Source organism: Athene noctua, chromosome 14, assembly GCF_965140245.1.
Source record: "Athene noctua chromosome 14, bAthNoc1.hap1.1, whole genome shotgun sequence".
Classification (NCBI taxonomy): domain Eukaryota; kingdom Metazoa; phylum Chordata; class Aves; order Strigiformes; family Strigidae; genus Athene; species Athene noctua.
The window spans coordinates 850,288-869,600 of NC_134050.1; the positions used below are offsets into that span (position 1 = coordinate 850,288).

A 19,313-nucleotide genomic window follows, 5' to 3' on the forward strand; every position below is an offset into this window, starting at 1 on the left:
ACAGAGTTTAAACCTCACCTGACACTGGAATTCTATATCAGGTATTAATTTTCTGATTCTAACTACTATTTGTCCTTAACAACTTCTAGAACTTTTAAAATTATATGGCTCAAGTGTCTATAATCAAAACTTCCAGTACATATAGGCTAATGATATGTGTTATATAAACACTGCTGCCATTCCCAAGCAACACAGTGGGAATGAATTAACCAAAGTACAAAATTTGAGGTCCTCACCTCTCAGTTCTGTGTTCACCCGAGAATATTAACTACTGGAGGTCAAAGAAAATATTCTTATTAGGCTATTAACTATTACCTTCTTTTTTTCCCCCTTTCAAAGGTCATTTTTGCTCTACACACATAGCAGTTGCTTTGGTGGTTTATAATTCCATGACATTTCTACTTTTTTCAATACACTGGTTAATTCTTAGGGTTTAATTCTTATTTTTTACCAACCAGTTAGACAATTATTTAACAATGGATTAGTTTATAGATTTTGCAAGCCTATCCTTCAAGAAGCTGACAGATCTGCATCATGTGAGAATTAGGAACTCTAAGTCTGGCCATCCTCTACCCGCCCTAGCTCTCAGACACACCCACCTGTAGAACTCTAGTCACTTTGAGACATTTTCTGAGAATGTTCAATAAGTAAAAAAATCACATCAAAACAACTTTGAGACCTTGCAAATGTAATGTTATTGCAAAGGCTATCATTCTTGAGTGACAGGACTACTGCCCTTGGAGGGGAGCATACCAAGCAATACAGGACTCAAACACTCAGCTGAACAATGTAAAAGTGATTTTGAAATCCAAAGAAAGTTTACAAATAGTATATGACACGCAGAGGCTTGTAAGCCCTTAAACAGGAGTATAGTAACCATTTCCAAACTTCAGTTAAAGATTTTTGTTTATACACAGGTCTCAGCCCACTCAAACAGAAATCAGTCAGCCAATATATTGTGAGAGCCTGTGGATCTGAGGACAATTCCAACGGAGCAGAAAAAGCATCTCACAGGGAAGCAAAGGAAGTAAAAGAGCATAAGTGACCCTTTTAAAGAGAATGTTGTTACATCCTGAGGAAGGAAAGTTTCTTCAGATGTAAAATTCTCTCTAGAAGTCAAAATAAATCACTTCAGTCCCAAGTACATTTTACAAGTTACATGATTGTTCATCAACTGCTTCCTGTTTATGGGTAACAGAAACGAGGCAAAAAGGAGATATATTGTGTTTTATACTCACCTTTCTGTCACAACTAAAGCAACTAGTACTGTCTTGACACCAGTATTACAATTTTTTTCAGGGGGCCATGACCTGCATATGCACATGTGCATGTGCATACTGAAGATACCACAGTGCAGTTGATGCATATAAAAAGAGAACTAAGAAACAGAATAATTCCATGGAATTTAGTTACAGGTTACAATTTACTAAAGTTGCAAAAGAAAAACATGATACAATTCTGTATTGATTTTGCAGAAACTGTTTACCATTATATTGCTGTGTGTTTCTTGCAATGATAAAAATAATGCTAAGCAAGTTAAAAGTTGAGTAAGATATGAAAATAACTTTAACACAGGATAAAACTTATGCCTAGGACTCACCTCTCTGAGCTTTGTCAGCTTCTGCATTCGAACTGGTTGAACTTGGATTTGAAGGTCTTTGAATGCTTTTAATTGATTGTTAGATTTATTACCACCAACAAAGTTTTTATCTTCCTCGGATGGTAATTTTAAGGGTGTTTTATCCTTCTGTCCAGGCTCCAAGCTATCCCATGATACAGCCCGTAGTAGAGGAGGACGCAGTCCACACAGTTTAAATTCTGGTTTACATGAAACCTTATGGTCCCTCATTTCTGAAACAGGAATTTTTAGCTTTGAGTCTATATTTCCTATTCCTGGTCCTGGTAGGTGGGTTCTTAACGGAACATCATTTTCTTTTGCTTTCTTGAGGAATGATTTTCCAAGTTCATTTTCACAAAGATTCATGCAAGTGTTAAGAGACATTCTGCCCCCATCACCACCTGAAGGGGAGCATTTAGGTAAAGTGTCCATATGTTTACATGGATCAAAGTTTTCTTTTTGTTCTGAGAGCTTCTCTTTGGAATTTTCAAAACCAGCAGAACGAGGAACCAACCTTCCCTGAGAAATCTTTCTTTGATCATTTTGCCTTCTATCAATTAATCCTTTCGCAGCATTCTGTAAGTAGAGGGAGACATAAAACAGAGAAACAAGTGCAGATTTCTCTTCTCCCCTGCCCAAGGACAGACTGTCACTGTAAAAACGCCATTTGCTTTTCAGTGACATTCGCTTTTAAACGTGTACTGTTGATGACAGAAATAATGTTTAAAAGGCACTCAGAAGAACACTGAATTGGGAATCTTTTCTCTGCACTTCTGAGATAACTTCCTCCCATTCCAGAGTCCATTATAGCAAGCCTCAAACAGCCACGTTTCTCGTCATCTTTATGTAAGTTCACACCTTTAACCCTGTATCTTAGAGCACTGTGATTTTTGTTTGATTGTTTTCTGTTAGTCCCTCACCTCCCAAGGGAAAAAAACAAACATGAGCTTATAAACTAAGTTAAAGCATGTATTGTAATTTCTCTCTCCTTTCTTTGTGTCAGTACCATAGATTATAATTTGGCTGCAATCTCTACAGGAGAACTGGCAGAAGAATGCCTTATCTTGGCTACTTTGGTACAAAATCTGTATTTTGTCTGAGGGCAATTTAAGGCAATCCACATACAATCTAACTGTGGGCTCTGCCTTAGTTATGTTCCTACTCCTCTCCTTTATAGTTACTGCTACAAAATTATGCTGCCATAGTGTTTTTTCTAGGTATTGCCTAATCTACTCACAGCAACATCTCTTTAAAGGGCCATCTGATATTACCTAAAACAAATTATGAAGCACTCATATCAACTGCTCCACCCTTCATTGTGTGGAGCAGTAACGTCCCAGCAGTGGTGTGCAACCCGAGGTACAGTAATCTCTTCCAGTGAGCCAAAGGGGCCGGGAAGATGCCTGTCTAAAACAGCAGCATACATCAAAGTGGCTATAGGAGATATCTCTATGTTACTTATAAAGGTATTTAGTATCTTGATCTTAACTGAGCTCAAGCAGGGCACATGGTAGGTTCTAAAAGTTAGCTGTAATCCCACTGTCTTCCACTACATTTGCAGGTGCTTCACAATTTCTTAGAGCAGTATGATTTTTCTTTTCACTCAGTGAACAGTCTTTTAGCCTTTCTAGTGACATAAATAACAGTCATACGTGTGATAAGACAAACAGGCAGATTTTGTTCAACACAATGTGAAACACTTACTTCTGCAGTTTGCCTGCCATCCTCTTTCACAGTTCTGTTATTCTAGCAAAAAAGGAGGAAAAAAGTTGCCTTACGTTATCTTTCACATCCATGCTGCTAGATATAGATATTAATGGATGAACTTTGAATCTCTTAATTCTTACACTACTTGTCACATTTATTTATGAAGTCATTTTAAGGACTAGCTTTTTCCATAGATAAGATTATATTGGATCTTTTTCCATTCTCTACACTTAATAGTTCTCTATGATCCTTCAGTGCTTTTTACCTCATGGATTTTGTTTTCAGAGTAAACATTTATTAGTCCCTCACTCTGCAGAAAAAGCATATCAGTAATCCAGTCTTGGGATACAAAATGGTATTCAGAACATCCCATTTTCCTCAGGGACTAACAGGACAGCAGAGTGTAATACAGTACTGTAATAACCAGGTTACTGTGCAGACTAGTCTGCTCTTTCTTACCTGCCCTGGAGGTACTGACTCAACAGTAGTGGTTGTGCATGCATCAGACCCTAGAATGACACACACATAATTAGGGCATACCCTGATGTTTTGCTCAAAATTTTTACTGCTAGTACAACCTTAAACACATAAATGCACAGTTCCACGCAATATATTAAGGACAAAATTTAAATGTGGGAAATACCACCTAAAAGGAAAGAAACATTATCTAAAATACAGTAAGTGAGAGATCATTAAAGCTTCTCAAAAGTCCATTATTGAAAAGAATAAAAAAATAGAACTCGTAACATAGCAGCACCACAGGAATAAAAACACAATACAAAAAAATATATACGTAAAAATATTTATTATGGGCATTCATGAACTTTGTCATATTCAGGATGAGATGCTTGAATCTACAGATTCTGACTTCTCAAGAAACATTAAAAAATAATTTTTGGTGAGCTTTGTAATTTAAAGTTTGAACTTGCATAGATCATTTTACCTGATGGAACTGGAAGAGTGAGAGAGTTGCTCCGAGATGCTACTGGTGAAACTTTAGGACTAAGTGTAGGGGAAACTGCTTCATTAAAACAAAGACAAAAACAAACAAACAAACAAGGTAATTTTACTTTCTAGGCTTGCAGGTTCTGAATTTTAAAAATTCAGAAAAAGATTAAAACATGAATCTCATAGTCAGCCATGTATTTGTCCAGAACCTAACAAGTAATTTTAATTGCCAAGTTGTACTTGGCGATAGGAATTTAGAGTAGGTTTTCTCTTGTATACCTGCCAGAAACTAACACAATTCTGTTGATTCACAGAATCCTTATTCTCCTCAGTTTTCTGATACTGTAAGCACTGCAGAGAAGTAGAGACAAGAGAAGGATTCACAAGGAATGCAGAAGAAAAAAAAAGGAAAATTTATTTTTTAAAAGTATAGTAGTTTTTTGTGTCAGGCCAGTTTTAAGATAAAACTTTATTCTGAATTGGCATTTCAAAGCTAAATAAAATGCCTGCTTCATGATAAAATGGCATTTTATCCTAGTTTTGAGGGGGAAAAATAATTTTAACTGATATTCTAGAACAAAACCTTTTATTCTGCTGTTTTTACAGGAGGATCCGGTCCATTTAGCTTAGATTATGACTATGTTCAAAATAAAAGTCTGTAATTATGTCTAGGGAGAATGTTTTTTCAGTAGGATGAATTTTGCCATTAAAACTTTATGTATAACAGGAACTTTAGGGAAAAAAATCTTCACAAACAGAAATTTGTGACCATTTTTTAGATTTTAAAAGACAGACTTCATGCTTTACTGTTACAGTGTCTGCAGTGTGTCAAATTAACCTTCATATTAATGAAGTGTCTGTATACAGTAGCAATGTATGCATTACAGTAGATGCTGGTTTGTGTCTCTGCAGATCTTTGAAACCGAATATAAAATCTTATTTTCAGAATCTGCACCTACCTGTGGGTGACTCTGGAAGGCTGCTTCTTGACTTTCTGCCTCTGCGCATTAGAAACCTCTCACTTACTTTCTTTGCTTCTTCTAGTAATTCAAGGTTCTTCTTTTTGTCTTCCTCTGATATTTTGACATCTGGTAGCTGATCATTTACCAGATCAATCACATGACCACTGTTGTCTGGGTAGAAAATGTCAGAATTAGAGTGGTATGTCATATTTCCAGATATGTTGTGGCATTTCAGAGTAACATGTACAAACCGTATCTATAAATTTAGCTGAGAGCTTGCATTTAACAAACACTGTCTGCTCATTTCTAATGTTGTTATAGGCTCAAGTTTAGAGCAAGTCCTCAAAAACATAGATAACCCACTAAGATTAAGTAACTATGATCAAAGCTGCTCCGATATGTGAAACTGGCTTTTCTGGCTGTGTTCCCAGTACAGTTTTTCTAATTTATCAGTAAAAGTAGCATTGGATCCATCTGAACTAGCACTCATGCCATTTCTGTTGTAGATTCAGTTTTTTTCATGGATTTTGTATGTCCAGTTTTTCAAGGCTAAGGTCCCACAAACTCACCTGGCAAAGATATATGCATGCTAGTTTGACCATACAGGTATTCCATCAAATAATCTATAGAGTGTGGAGTTCGGAAGTATACAGATTTTATTCTATGCAGATAGAAGGGTTTTTCCCACTAACATGGAAGCAACAGTAAAGCTGCATCTTCCCTGGATCTGTCTGCATGCAAATCCACTTATAAACTCATGATCACAACCCGAGATGGCAGCAGTATTCCCTGTGCACACATTACAAACAGTGTGCACAAGCAAAAAGCTGCAGTCGGTACAGTCAAGAGTCTACATTTATATATTTATATAGTCTATATCTATATAGTTATTATCAGAGTCTTTATTGCATGTCGCATTTTCTGAGGAAAAAAACCCTAACTTAAACGAATAATCACTTCTTACCAACAGAAGTCAACGAACTTGCTGGATTCCTAGTGGCACGGTTAGAATGTCTCCTATGAGGACTACGAGGTCTAAGAGAGAAAAATGAACAAACAAAAACTATGGGAGTACGTCACAAAAAAAAAATACTTCTCTATAAAAATGCAGCATTAAAAAGAAAGCACTTTTCTTTGATTAAAAAAAATGAAAACAAAAAGGTTTTATTGCAATTTCTCTCTTCTCCAAACAACTAGAAAATGGAGGAAGATTGCAGAAAGAAGGAAAATTACAGAAATTGCTCTCTCAGAGGAGTTCTGAAATTTGCTGATAACCTCATCCACTGAACTTTTGATGTCTCAGAAAAACTACATTTCTTTAGTTCATTATCACGACTTAAAACTCATGTACATATGGTACATCTGAAAAAAGTTTAGTCTTTTAAAATTGTTAGTGCTTCCTAAATTAAGTTTTACAACTGAAATAATTTCTTAGGCTCCCACACTGACACTCTCATATAGCAATATGGGAATTTCCTAGATCGAAAACCAGGTGAAAGTCTCAAATAACTGCAGAAAAATCAATGCTGATCCAGCAAATAAAACAGTTTTTAAAGGACTGCATGGTGATTCTGACTCTTAAATTTAAATAATCTTGAAGTCTGGGGAAGTACATTTCAAACATACAAGCAAGTTATAGTATAGATTTATGATCAATACTTTCTGACTAGTTTTTTCCCATATTTTAAGTCTAATGGCAGGTCAATAAATTAAAAACCCCGAGTCAAGAAGTATGCTTGATCAGAAGACTGAAAATAACCTTAATTCAACTCAAAATGGAATACAAATTTGGACAGAAAGACAGTAATGTGCATTTCCATGCACAGAACGTGAAGAATCCAACTGTCAGTCACCCCTGTAGTAGGTGTAAGGTTGTAGCGTACACACAGGCACCACTATACATCTACAAAAGGATTTGATCAGGCAATTTTTTCCTCACCAGGACATACTTTATTTGCTAGCAAAAGGATAGACTTCAAAAATCAAAGGTTTTAGTCCAAATTATGCAAAACTTTAATTTGTATTTTTGTTTTACTTTCAAATTACGCTATTCTGAAAGATTAGAAAGTTCATGAAAATTTTAAGTATATTGAGTCACACTGACAGGCTTAATATTATATGAAATTCTACTCTTTTAGTAACAATTATATTCCTGTGTGCCGCCCCACACTCCTTTCATGCATTCAAAAAAGCATCATCAAAATGCAAAGACAATATGATCAAATTACAAACAGAGATACAGCAATAATATTTTAATGCAATATACATTTCAACACAGTATTTTAGAAACACAGCTCCTGGAATTACTGCACAATTTATACGTAGAGTGGCAATGGATTATACAGTACCTGTTAACCAGATTTTTATCAATTTCTACATCTGGCGTAACAGCATTCTCTGGGAGAACAATAGAAGGTGTACTGCATGATGTTCCTTCAACAGTAGTGTCCTGAATGGTTTGTGACAAACATAAAAATGTAGTTAAACAGAAATCAAAAACATTAAATATTGATACTCTACGTGGAAAATAATGTGTATTGCTCAGTTTAGCTAAAAGAGAAAATGACTGAACTAAGTGAGAATTAGCTCTTACTTGATAAAACAAAGTGAATTAGAAGCCCATACTTAAACTAATAGAGATGATGGAGACCTGGAATATCTGTTTTCTTTACAAATTTTTAATGCACGCAGATTAAATTCAATAAGCATGGAACTAATGAGAAAGCTTTAAAATTATAGACAAAATTCTTTTTCACACAGCAAACCATTCCTCTACTGAAATACAACACAGTGAACTTGTGAGCTGAAGGCAAGACTGAGAAGCAGCTGTTTAAGAGGGCTAAATCAGGCACACAAAACCTCCAAACGGTATTACAGTTCACAGTTAAAGCTTGAATAAATGCAGGATTAAGTGCACAGATGCTATCCAAAAAACCAGAAAATAATTATAAGGTTATCTTGTTAGTGTTCTACTTAGTTTTCCCTCCCATTAGTGGGAAAAATATATTTTTAAAAAATAAAACTTCAATATTTAATAAAATACAGTATCATTTTTAAGTGGCAAAAGAAAGTAGCAGTGAATATCAATGTATGCTTGTCATCTTAAAAAAATATAAGAACTTGTCCTGAAAACTTAACCCCACAGCTTCTACCACAATGATGCCAATCAGCTGAAGAGAAGGAATCTGTTTCCTGTGAGATATCCCAAATGGAGGTGCATCAAGGTGGAATAAAGAACTGTGGATTTCTCATATGTAGTGAAAAATGATTACTCATACCTTATGTACTACATTCAGAATCACAAAAAAAAAAAACAAACAACAAAACACCCCTCTACTGTTGAAAGGCTACATAAGCAAAGTGGTGTTTAAAGTCAATGAAGATTCACATAAAATCATGCAGAGGGGGCAAAGGTAGGCACCTGTTAGAAGCTGTGATTTTTATTTAAGAGTACAATCATGAGATGAGTAGAAGATATCACAGCAGTGATTTATAGCTGGAGGGAAGGCTTCCCAAAAGTGGCAGGCGACTGCCATCAACCAACTTGCAAAATTTAAAGAATAATTTGTAAATTCTCAAATCCTAATTGCTTCTCTTAGGCACTGGTATGCACAAGTATTTTATTTTATTTAGTTATTTGAAGTCTCAATTTTTCTTGAAACTGCATCCCAAAATTTCATAAGAAATTTTTATGTTAGTTGGCACTGGATTAGAGACTAGACTAGAACAGACTAGAACAGACTAGAGTATTTTCAGTTGGAAAGGACTTACAAGGATCACCTAGTCCAACTGTCTGAGCAGTTCAGGGCTGACCAAACGCCTTTTCAACACCGACAGGCCAAGGGCACTGACCACCTCTCTAGGAAGTGATGCTTCTGAATTTTCTAAAAGCTCACGCTTGCTATCCATGGCACAAAGCCATTACATTCAAGTGTTATAAACATCATTTTGCCTTTACTGAAATAGCATTTGTTGTCAATTTTGCTTACTCCTTTGAAGAATGTTTACCTACTAGAGGTTGACACACATGTAATGAATTCAGGTAACATTTCTGTTAGTAACATTCATTAAATAAGCAGGTAATAAAAAGCTGTTATAAAAGCCTAATTTAGGCATTCACAGAAAGATGCACGTGATAGCTCACAGTTTAACAAGTCAGCATTTTAGACCAGTGAAAATTATATCCTTTCAATTATTTGAAACACAGGCCATCAATAAATTTTTCAGTCATTTACTGTCATGTGGAGAAATGAGCCTAGTCATAAGGTTTGTTAGAATAAACAAGTAGCAAAGAGCATAAACTGAAATGGAATTACATACATCTAGAAAACTAAGTTACATGACTGCTAATGCCCATCAGATACAAAAGAACTCTTTTCAACATTTCTCCCCATGCTGCATTTTATTGTTGTTGAAATAATGTATTTTCTGATCAATTCAAAAAACTCTAGAAGCATTTTGAGAATGGTATCATATTAAAGTATACAGCATAACCTTTCCTTCTCTCAAAGGCAATAGAATACACTTTGGTTTGGACATGTTTTTCAAGATGATTCTGTTGTAAATAGCTTTTTTTTTTTTTTTTTTTTTTTACTAAAATAAATACATTCCATGCAGCTCCACACTTCTATACTCATAATTCTCATATAATGTTCCTCAGCAAGTTCACATTGTCAGTCACAGGAGAACAGGTTGGGAAACATGCCGAGAAAATAATATGATTTAAGTTTAAGAAAAATATCTTTGTAATACTGGAAATGTTAGAATGTAAAAGCATGATATATTACGTGATTCAAGTGCACAGCTGACATTGTATGATAATAGTTTGAAAGCCATTTATAGTAGTATTGAAAATGCTCCAAAGTAATGATCTATTCTAACAGTCAATGACAAAAATTCAGGTGACTGACCTGCTTGTAGAGCAAAGCAGCTGAGTACACACACACATTGTTTGTACTAATCTCATGACTGCCAAAGAGCAAAAGCTTTTCAATGATGTAACATCAGCATTAAAGTCACTCAAGTCCATTTTAGGACTCTAAAACCAGCTCATTGAAAAGAAAAAAAGATGAAAAGAAAAAGGCTGTAGCCAAGACTAGTTCAGGTCAGGTAAAACACATTAATCGCAGTCAGCAGCTATAGCAGTTCAACTTCTACACAGGTGAAAATTCATGCCTCCTGTTGTCCAAACCCACGATACATTTGTACGAGAGGGGCATGAAGCGCTCGGGGGGGCCAGCTGGCTTCAATCAAAAGAAATCTTTCTACCCTGAAGAGGGCTCAGGCTGCTCTGTGCAGACCTTGGAAGAGAAGCTTTAACAGGAAGCTTCAGTTGTCTCACGTCTGCACAGAGATGATACAGAAGTTTTCCATCCCCCTCCCCTTGCCTGCCTGTAACTGCCCTCTCCGTGTCAGCCTCCAGGCAAGTCTGCTCTTCAGCTATTCCCAACATCTCCTGGGCCAGCCACCGCCTGCTTCCCAGGTGCTGCTTCCTTGTTGTCCCAAAGCCCTGCTCCTGTGCCAGTCTCCAGGCCTCTGGCTCAGGTGGGAACTGCCCCCCGCGCTCTGCAGGTGATGTGCTGTCCAGCCTTGCAGGGCTGAGCGGACGGCACCTGCGGGCGGCTCCGGAACAGAAGACCCAGGAGGCTCAGGGACACTCCGGGTGGGCAGGATCTGCGGACCTTCCGGCTGTTCAGCTCTACCAAGCCCTCACTAAGCATACAGAAAATGCGTTTTAGAGGTTTTGTAATCTTGCCAAATTTGAATGGATTTGAACGGTAATGGGGAAAAAAAAATATCTCTGCTAAAAGAGCTACCCTGCTAGGATGGTCAGACGATAAAGCTTTACTGTATACCACCTGAATTCTTTAAAGCGTTGGGGGAAAAAAAAAAATCCTCTGCCACCTGGCTGTATTCTTAGAAATTAATTAAAATTCTGGACTGAATTTCAGAACAAATTTGGCCTGAAAGAGATACTTATGTGAAAAGCCTCAGAAAAGTTATGCATCTGAGAGCGCAGTCTTTTGAGTGAGATGGGTTTTTAAATAGTCTTAATTTTAGATGTTTAAGTGAAGTGCTGAGTTTAGGGCTTAGCAAGTAAGGTAATGAAATTCAGCTGTAACTGCATCTAGTTGAAGCAGACAGGAAAACAAGTAAACATGGGACATCTTCAGAACAAAACAGATAACATGCAGCGATTCAATAAAAATACAACACAAATTTACATAGGAATAATAAAAAAGAGAAATGCAGAAGCTTGAATAGTGGAATAATCAGTGTATGAGAAACATTATGAACATCTGAAACGGACTTTTCCTCAGCAGTCAGAAGAGCCAGTAAAATAGTGTTCGGGATACAGAGAGAAGAGAAAGCTGGACATAGAAATGGGGATTTTTGATTTAAAAGAGGGAAAGATGGCAGCTCACAACCAACCATGAAAGTGTAGGGACATTCATAGGCCACTATAGATCTTCACATAACTGGTAAGGGCGTAGTTTTCTTTGCTGCAGGTACACATTACATGTATAGAAATTACATTTTAAATACTTAAAACCTGAAATCAGTTTTTTAAGACTATCTGTGAAAGCATATAATAATGTTACACTATTCTGTGTGAAATAAATTAATCAAAATAAAATATGGAAATTACTAAAAATGATATCTGAGACTGCAGTTCTATGCTTTATGGTGAGATAAATGATTCTGTATAAAACACTTCTAAAATGTTCAGTACTTACCGTAACAGGACAGCACACAAGCTAAGTTCAGCTGCATACTCTTTATTCAGACATTTCGAAAGAGAGGTCTCTGAATTAGGCTAACTGTCCTCACACCTCTGTTAATGGGAATTTCACATCTACTTCCTTCAGGAACACAGAGCTAATGAATACTTCAATGAATGCTGTCCCGAATTAGTCAGAATGGTGAATATAGGCTACTGTAAAAAAATACTACAATGGAAAGGCATATTTGTTTTCTCAAAATGAATTTGAGAAATATAACTCAGGTCATCCCATCATGTAAAAGATACTTGAAGCAAACAAGAAACTACATGTGATGTAATGTTCATTTTCTTTTTCTCATAACTATATTGTGATGCCCTCTCCTTGCTTGCAAGTCCTTATCTCACAATGATAAGCTATTTTTCTTATGACATAGTCATGCTGAGGACTTGGACTGCAGCAAGACCCAAGAGTGATAACAGGTATGAAGAAGATCAAATTCTCACAACACTGGCTAGTTGCAATCCTTAACTTAAGTAGGCTCACCAACAGTGTGTTGATTAAATTCCTTCCACTGTTACTTTGTGCCTAAAAATAACAATTTATCTAAAACAAATAATTTTGCACAGTTAACTGATTCATGAACTATCACGTTATCATAGTTCATTTAAGGTCTACTTCTCAAAGGCCTATATAATGTATTAATTTTTTTAAAAAAATTTTTTTTTAGATTAGGTGGTTGGAAATTTTACTTTCTTCCATTTGACAAGCACATTCAGGATTAGATTCATTGATATCTGCTAGTTTTTCTTTTTTTTTTTTTTTCCCTCTTTGGGTATGTTTTACCCAGCAACTCTTTTGTACTAAAATACTCTCCATATGGGTCAGTTAAAAAGCCAATAAAAATCTTCTTGACCCAATATATGTTCTCAGCTAACAGTCTGATTAACTTGCATCCATCTGGGGTGTTTATCTTAAGCCAGGAAACTAACACTCAGCACAATGTGCAGTTTAGATGGAATGCATGACAAATCAGTGTAGGGCTCGCTGCTGACAAAATTTTCCAACGATGTTAAAGTAGCGGATGTTTTCACCTAAAGTGTAGAATACAGTGTCCTCAAATCCAATGACAGTGATACATTTTTAATTGAGGATGTGCCAGATTATAAATCCTTTCTTTACACCAGTTTGCATAAAACAGGATGACTGGATAACCTGTGATTTTGTAATCACAGCAAGGTTCTTTATTTCAGCTAAGCTAACAATTCAGAAAAAACCCCACTTTATTAGAACATAAAATTACTTTTTATCAGTGGTATAAATCATTCAAAAGGGAGAAGTATCATCTCTTAACGATTTTTTAGATTTACCTGCCAACAAAACATGTAAAAACATGTAGATGCCACAAATTGGAGTAGTAAAATGATGAATATGTCTGGGGACACCCACCTGCTCTCTGAATAGTTCCAGTATATGCTCACCTACTGCTGTGGCAAATAAAGCACTGAGAAAGGCTACAAACCAAAAAAAACCAGCTTTCCATCTTTCACGCTCATATGAATTGCATAGCATCTTCTGTATCTGTAAAGGCAACACTATAGATGTTTCAAGACTATTATGAAGTATAAGCCTAAGTTCTTTTCTCAAAGGTTGAAGTTTTCTGTAATAACACCACAAGAGACATTTTTGGATGGCTTTGATAAAAATGGTAGAGAACAAACAGACACAGAAGCCTCCAGACCAAATTGATAAACAAGTGCTTGAGCAATTTCAGTTCTCATTGCATAGTCTATAAAATATTTGAAGAATTCTAAGAATATCAACTGAAAGATCTTCATAGCTTCATCAATTAATCAAAACACACTAATACACAGCAATAATTAGATTTTACTTTATAAACTCCTAAATACAAACAAACAGGTTTCAGCCTCAGGTTTCCAAAAAGTGTCAGAAAACACCTTTGTAAGATGCTTACTTTGGCTGGAGAACTGTGGTGGTGTGCCTCTTCTGATTGTCCCTTGCCTTCAGGTAAGGTTGGCATGGTGGACAGTGTGAAGCACGTGGAACTGGAACGTGGACTAACAGGACCACGCACTGCTGAGAAGATGTCTCAAGTTAGCCTGAAGGCATAAGCACTGAAAAGCCTTGTGATCGGCAGGCTGTGTTAGATGCCAAAAATACAAACCAAATCCGTTTAAAACTCTATGCCCTAACACTGAGATCACTTTACAATAACAAACAGTATTAAGGTTTAAAATTAAAAATGCTCTCTTGTGTTTTATTAACCAAAGCTTTCAAGGTCAAGTATAACTTAGTAAACGCGTTCAAAACGGACAGCCTTCCATTCTTGTTGCTATTTCCATCTTTTCACTCCATTTTACAGGTTTTTCGTTACTATGACTGTTTTGGCTGTGACCAAACTACACTCTCTAAAAATCCTCTAAGAAGGACACAGCATCCTGGATATCTGTAACTAACTTTTAGTAACTAACAAAGTCCTACTGCTACAGACTGTGATCTCAGATCTCTAAGAAAGGTGTAAAACTGGAAACCCAGATGGTGGCACTCTTCCTTGGAGCAAGAGCAAGGCCTGTGTGAATTGTGCAAAGACCTGGTGTACATCTGCACAAGACAACACTCTGCAAGACGCTTCTGAAGCAAAACAGCAGTAATGCCCAAATGGAAAAAAAAATTTTAAATCACTGCCTATTAGTTGAGAAAATTCTTGTTATTACTGTCAAGGGGAGCTACTGCCTTCACAAGGATATTATCAGCATTAAAGCCTGTACAGTAGTCTGAAGATGAGTAATGTTAAGTACTAATCCTTATAGCTAGAGTGAATATATTACAGGACTTACTATGACACCTACCGGATAGTTAAGGAACAGTCCTCATAAAGAAATCATTCGACTCCTTGGTGGTGCCTATGGATGACAGACAATGCAGTTATCAGAGACAATGTGGTACACGGTTTCTGTCTGGACTAGTAAGAGCTAACTATACTCCCTTCACAGTTAATTCACAGCTGTGTAGAGAATGGAGCTATATACTTAAACAGTAGTATAACAACTTCAGTAGTGTGCCAAGGAGATAAATATACCCAACAAACATAGCTTCACCTTCCAAAACATGTTACTGTCTGCCAAACCTGAATTACTAATCTCATCTCAATTCTTTTACTCTTCTGGAAATCAAGATAGATGGAACAAAGAGTTGAGATGGGACACAATTTGAAGTCCAAGACACTTAGCAGCATTGTAAGATCAACCTTCCACAGTTTTTCCTTCCATTTCAGGGAAGGGCAAAGAAATGTATTCAGGAACATGTCTGTTTATCGAGGCTGACAATTAAAATTGTCAAAATACTTGTGTTGATTAAAAAAAAAAAAAAGAAGAAAAAAGAAAGAGACACCATTCACAGGAAATACTGAAGCAGCCTCAGTAGTGACAAGTTCCTCACCTCAGCTTTCACAGAAAAAATTCTGTGTTGTAAAAACTACAGAATGTGTGAAAACTTTGGACTACAGAAGCAGCTAAGACTCATGCTTTTATTAGATTTATTTCACATTATATTGGAAACATAATTTTCTCTTCTACTAGAAGATGAATACAAGACTACCTCACATGAAATTTAATGCAGAACTAAGAGACTGTAAAAGTTATCTCCACCCAAGTATTATTGTGTTCAGAAAAAATCATTATTTCATTGAAGTTCTTTGATAAAGACGGTGGAAAAGATGCAGCACACATGACATCATTATGAAGACCAAGATCAAGACTTTTTTTAAACAGTGAGCATAACTTTTTTCAGAGCAGTATATGCTGTAGGAGCAGCATGCTTCCAGCCTTTGTAGATATCTGAACCTGTTATGGGGAAATTTCTAGCTCTACTGCAATAAGTGGAAGCTCATGTTTGTATCATGATTTTACCCACCTCTGACTTCAAAGAAGAGTAGAGGAAGCTTTCTATGAAAAAAAAGATTTTTAAATGTTTACTAAGGCAGAGTATCTTTAAAGTCCCTAATATGATGGAAAACATTTATTATTACATATATTTTAATAAACCCACAGAGATTAGGCAGACAGCAGTAGCATTAAACATCTGTGTGTTTCAAGTATTTTTGTATCACACAAATCAGCAGCTATTAACAACACATGAAGACGAGATAGAAATGAGAACTCAAAAAGTGACATGGACTGCTTTTCATCTCATTCTCCTATGCAATGTCTGAGTTTGCAAGAATTCAAAGAAAAACAAAAAAGAGAAGATATAAATTTGGCTGTTTATCTAATCCCTCTTAGTGTTTGCTTTATGAATTTATAATGGTTCTGATAGGCTCAACCCAACAGAATGCTGGGCCTGAAAGATCAGGAATGTTTCAAGTCATGCCCAAAGTGTATTTGCAGTCCTATGTGGAGTTGTATAAGCTATTGCATCAAAGAGGTTCATTCCCAGTCCATACTAAAAGTAATGCAAGTCAGACTGAAACAAGAGCAAGCTATTAAGCCCATTACATCTCAGTTCATTTTTCAGACTTAAAAAGCAAAAAAACTTTAAAAGAAAAAAAATAATCCGCAGGCTTGTCTAAGAATAGAAACGGACAAATCCCAAGCTGTGTTGTCTTAGAGATGCAGCACAGAAAGTACAGCCAAGGGAGAACAGAGGATAGAAAGATGAATTTACACCACCTTAACAACCCCTGGATTTGGAGTGGACTGAATTCAGTACATCTCTGATACAATTAGAACCTTACTCTGACTTCCTCACAGAGCTATGTTGCAAATAGGAAAAAGCTCCAAATCATTGTGGTGCTGATCAGTAGGAAAATTTCTTCTGACTCTCAATTTTTTCCTAACACATATCTCGAAAACTGCAATGCTGAGGACTGTATTGGACCAGTGAATGCTTGTTTATTATTATTCATATTCTGAAGCTTGTTAAAACAAATGCAGTCTTCACACACCTTGACTGCACTCTAAGGTGCCAAACTAACAGCTACTACTTATTAGTATTTCAACAAAATATGTAAAGACATAGTTCAATTCATGTGTTATATGATTTAGAACTCCTGAATGATTATTTTTTCAGTCTAAAATCTTATTTTTAATCTGTGCAGTGTTCTTAAAATCAGCAATCCAGATCCAGCCAAGGCTTCATAATGCTTAACCAGCACAAACGTCACATCCTGTAAATGCAAATGGATACAGCCAATGGAGCCACCTTCTTGCTCCATGCTGTGCAGAGAGTTCTGTCATTTTCTGTATCAATTACTGCCTTCTGATACTAGTAGGAAAGGTTAAGGTTTAGAAATTATGGAACCTTAAGATATGAGTGAATAAATGTTCTTCTTTCATCACTGCTATAGTGACCTTATGCCTATTTGATTGATCGGGCAATGAAAATAGACCCAGTAAATGTCAGTGAGAATCAAAACATACAGAAAAAAAGGGGCTTCTTGAGAACACTCTAACAACAATTAGAGCTTATCTATATCTCACAAATGTAGGAAGAAAAGAAAGAAATGTTCTTGGAAAATTTATTTCCCTGGAAAGTACATTTTTTTTCTTCTTCAGTAGAACACTAGGGAGGAGTACAGCCTTGGAACCCATAGAAATTTGCACCTCTATCTACAACAGCTCACAGCCTTGCTGAACCCTGAGCCAAAGTGCAGAGAGCATAACTATGCTGGTCCTAAGCCTGGCTCATCTGCCAGCTGAACAGCCTTTGGAACCATGTTGCCATTAGCTTTGCCACCTTTATCTGCTTTCCACAAGCACAAACATGTTTCAGTCAAAGAAGGAAATGATATCTTAACAATACATGCAATACAGTGAGACACCAACTGAAACAACTGTAACTATTGTCCCTGAAGATACTGAAAGGACAGATAAAAAAACCCCAAACATTTGCACTTTAAAAACAGTCAAGGTGCATAAGCACATGTTAGCATCCTAGTCATTAAGATAATTGCTATTTCTTTTGTTAGGCATTGATCCAACTCTGTCTGGCCTACCTCTATCATATCAAAGGATGTCATGAGATTATTGTAGTGTTTTAGCAGAGTAAATGATTCTCCCCCAAAATTCCAGTCTTTTAGAAATTGCAAGAGCTTCAAAATTACCTTTAAAATTAAATACTTGTAGAGATTAACTCACATGTCACAAGAAGAGTGGACGTGGGCGAAGATGATCTACAATCTTAGTCTGCACAAGCCTTTTGCACCTACAGAATGAGTTAAAAACAAAACAGATTACCTATCTTATTCCCTAGATTCTTCTTCTTCCCACACTAAGATGAGACAATGTAAAGAAAAAGAGAAAGAAAAAGAAAGAAAGATGAGAGAATGGAGTACTTTTTAGTGTTTTGGTCTGTTATTGTAAACTTACTGCTTAAAATAGTTAGGAAAAAAATGATCCCTGAGCTCAAATTTGTAGTCAGATATAGATCAGTGAATGCAGAGAACTTTCTTTTACCACTGTGTAGGCTTAGAGTACAATCTCCAGGAAATGGTGATCTGGGAGCTCTATTCCATAAAAGGGAAAAGTATTTAGAGGCCCTTGGCTTTCAGTGCCTTCTCTCTGCAACTCATTTTACCATAGTAGAGAAAGTTAAGTATAATCAGTTAACTTACCCTCTCTGAGTCACAGCTGAGTACTCTGTTAGGGAAGGCTTAGATAAAGGTGCTTTACTCCATCACCACTGATAGCTTGGCAGTTGACCTCAAATGCTCTGTCACGTCACAACAGGACATGTAAAAAAAAGCACAAATAAACCGTTAAGAAAGCATTTTATTAATATTTCCTGACCTTGTACTGCCTGTGGTCAAGTCAAGCAACTCTCATTTATCAATGGGAGTTACATATTCACAAACACAGCCGAACTGCACAATTCTGAGCTGCTTTTTGTCACTTTTTTCTTTATTGTCCTGCAAAGTAGTTGTAAAATATTACTATATTAGAAAGGTATTGTTTTGTACTCCTTTTGTATAGCTGTAAAAGCATATGGAATTCATGTAGCATTTTGGGTTAGGTTTTGCAGCTTTGAAGTACTTAAAAAACTCTATTTCATTCAAACTAAGCATGAGCAAACCCGTGTGTTTTTCATACGCTTCTACCACAGAATGTTTTCAAAAACAAAGCATAGTTACAGTATTTAAAATATACAAAGTTTGTTGGCATACATTAGCTATCTCAAAAAATGTTTAAAAACCCAAACAAACAAAAACTATAAAACCAGATCCAGAATATCTTAATAGAAAACCTTTAATATTTTGCACTAGGACTTCAAAATTTTTGTATAATGAAACATTTACTGGAAAAGAAAAAAACCCAAAGCCACAACTAAAGCTGACTCATT

At 36.2% G+C, this 19,313-nt stretch overlaps 1 protein-coding gene across 1 annotated transcript in view; it reads right to left on the reverse strand.

The window, feature by feature from the left end:
• Positions 1–19,313, reverse strand: part of IRAG1 (inositol 1,4,5-triphosphate receptor associated 1) — a 93,644-nt gene that overhangs the window by 18,548 nt on the left and 55,783 nt on the right. Inside the window, exons 3-14 of the mRNA XM_074917843.1 lie at positions 18,589–18,686; positions 18,113–18,179; positions 15,891–15,922; positions 14,828–14,881; positions 13,933–14,054; positions 7,584–7,684; positions 6,200–6,270; positions 5,233–5,406; positions 4,269–4,346; positions 3,785–3,834; positions 3,323–3,364; positions 1,601–2,194 (exon numbers count right to left, since the gene is read on the reverse strand). Coding sequence (XP_074773944.1) covers positions 1,601–2,194; positions 3,323–3,364; positions 3,785–3,834; positions 4,269–4,346; positions 5,233–5,406; positions 6,200–6,270; positions 7,584–7,684; positions 13,933–13,998 — 1,176 coding nt within the window. The 5' untranslated portion in view covers positions 13,999–14,054; positions 14,828–14,881; positions 15,891–15,922; positions 18,113–18,179; positions 18,589–18,686. The remainder of the gene's footprint in view (positions 1–1,600; positions 2,195–3,322; positions 3,365–3,784; positions 3,835–4,268; positions 4,347–5,232; positions 5,407–6,199; positions 6,271–7,583; positions 7,685–13,932; positions 14,055–14,827; positions 14,882–15,890; positions 15,923–18,112; positions 18,180–18,588; positions 18,687–19,313) is intronic.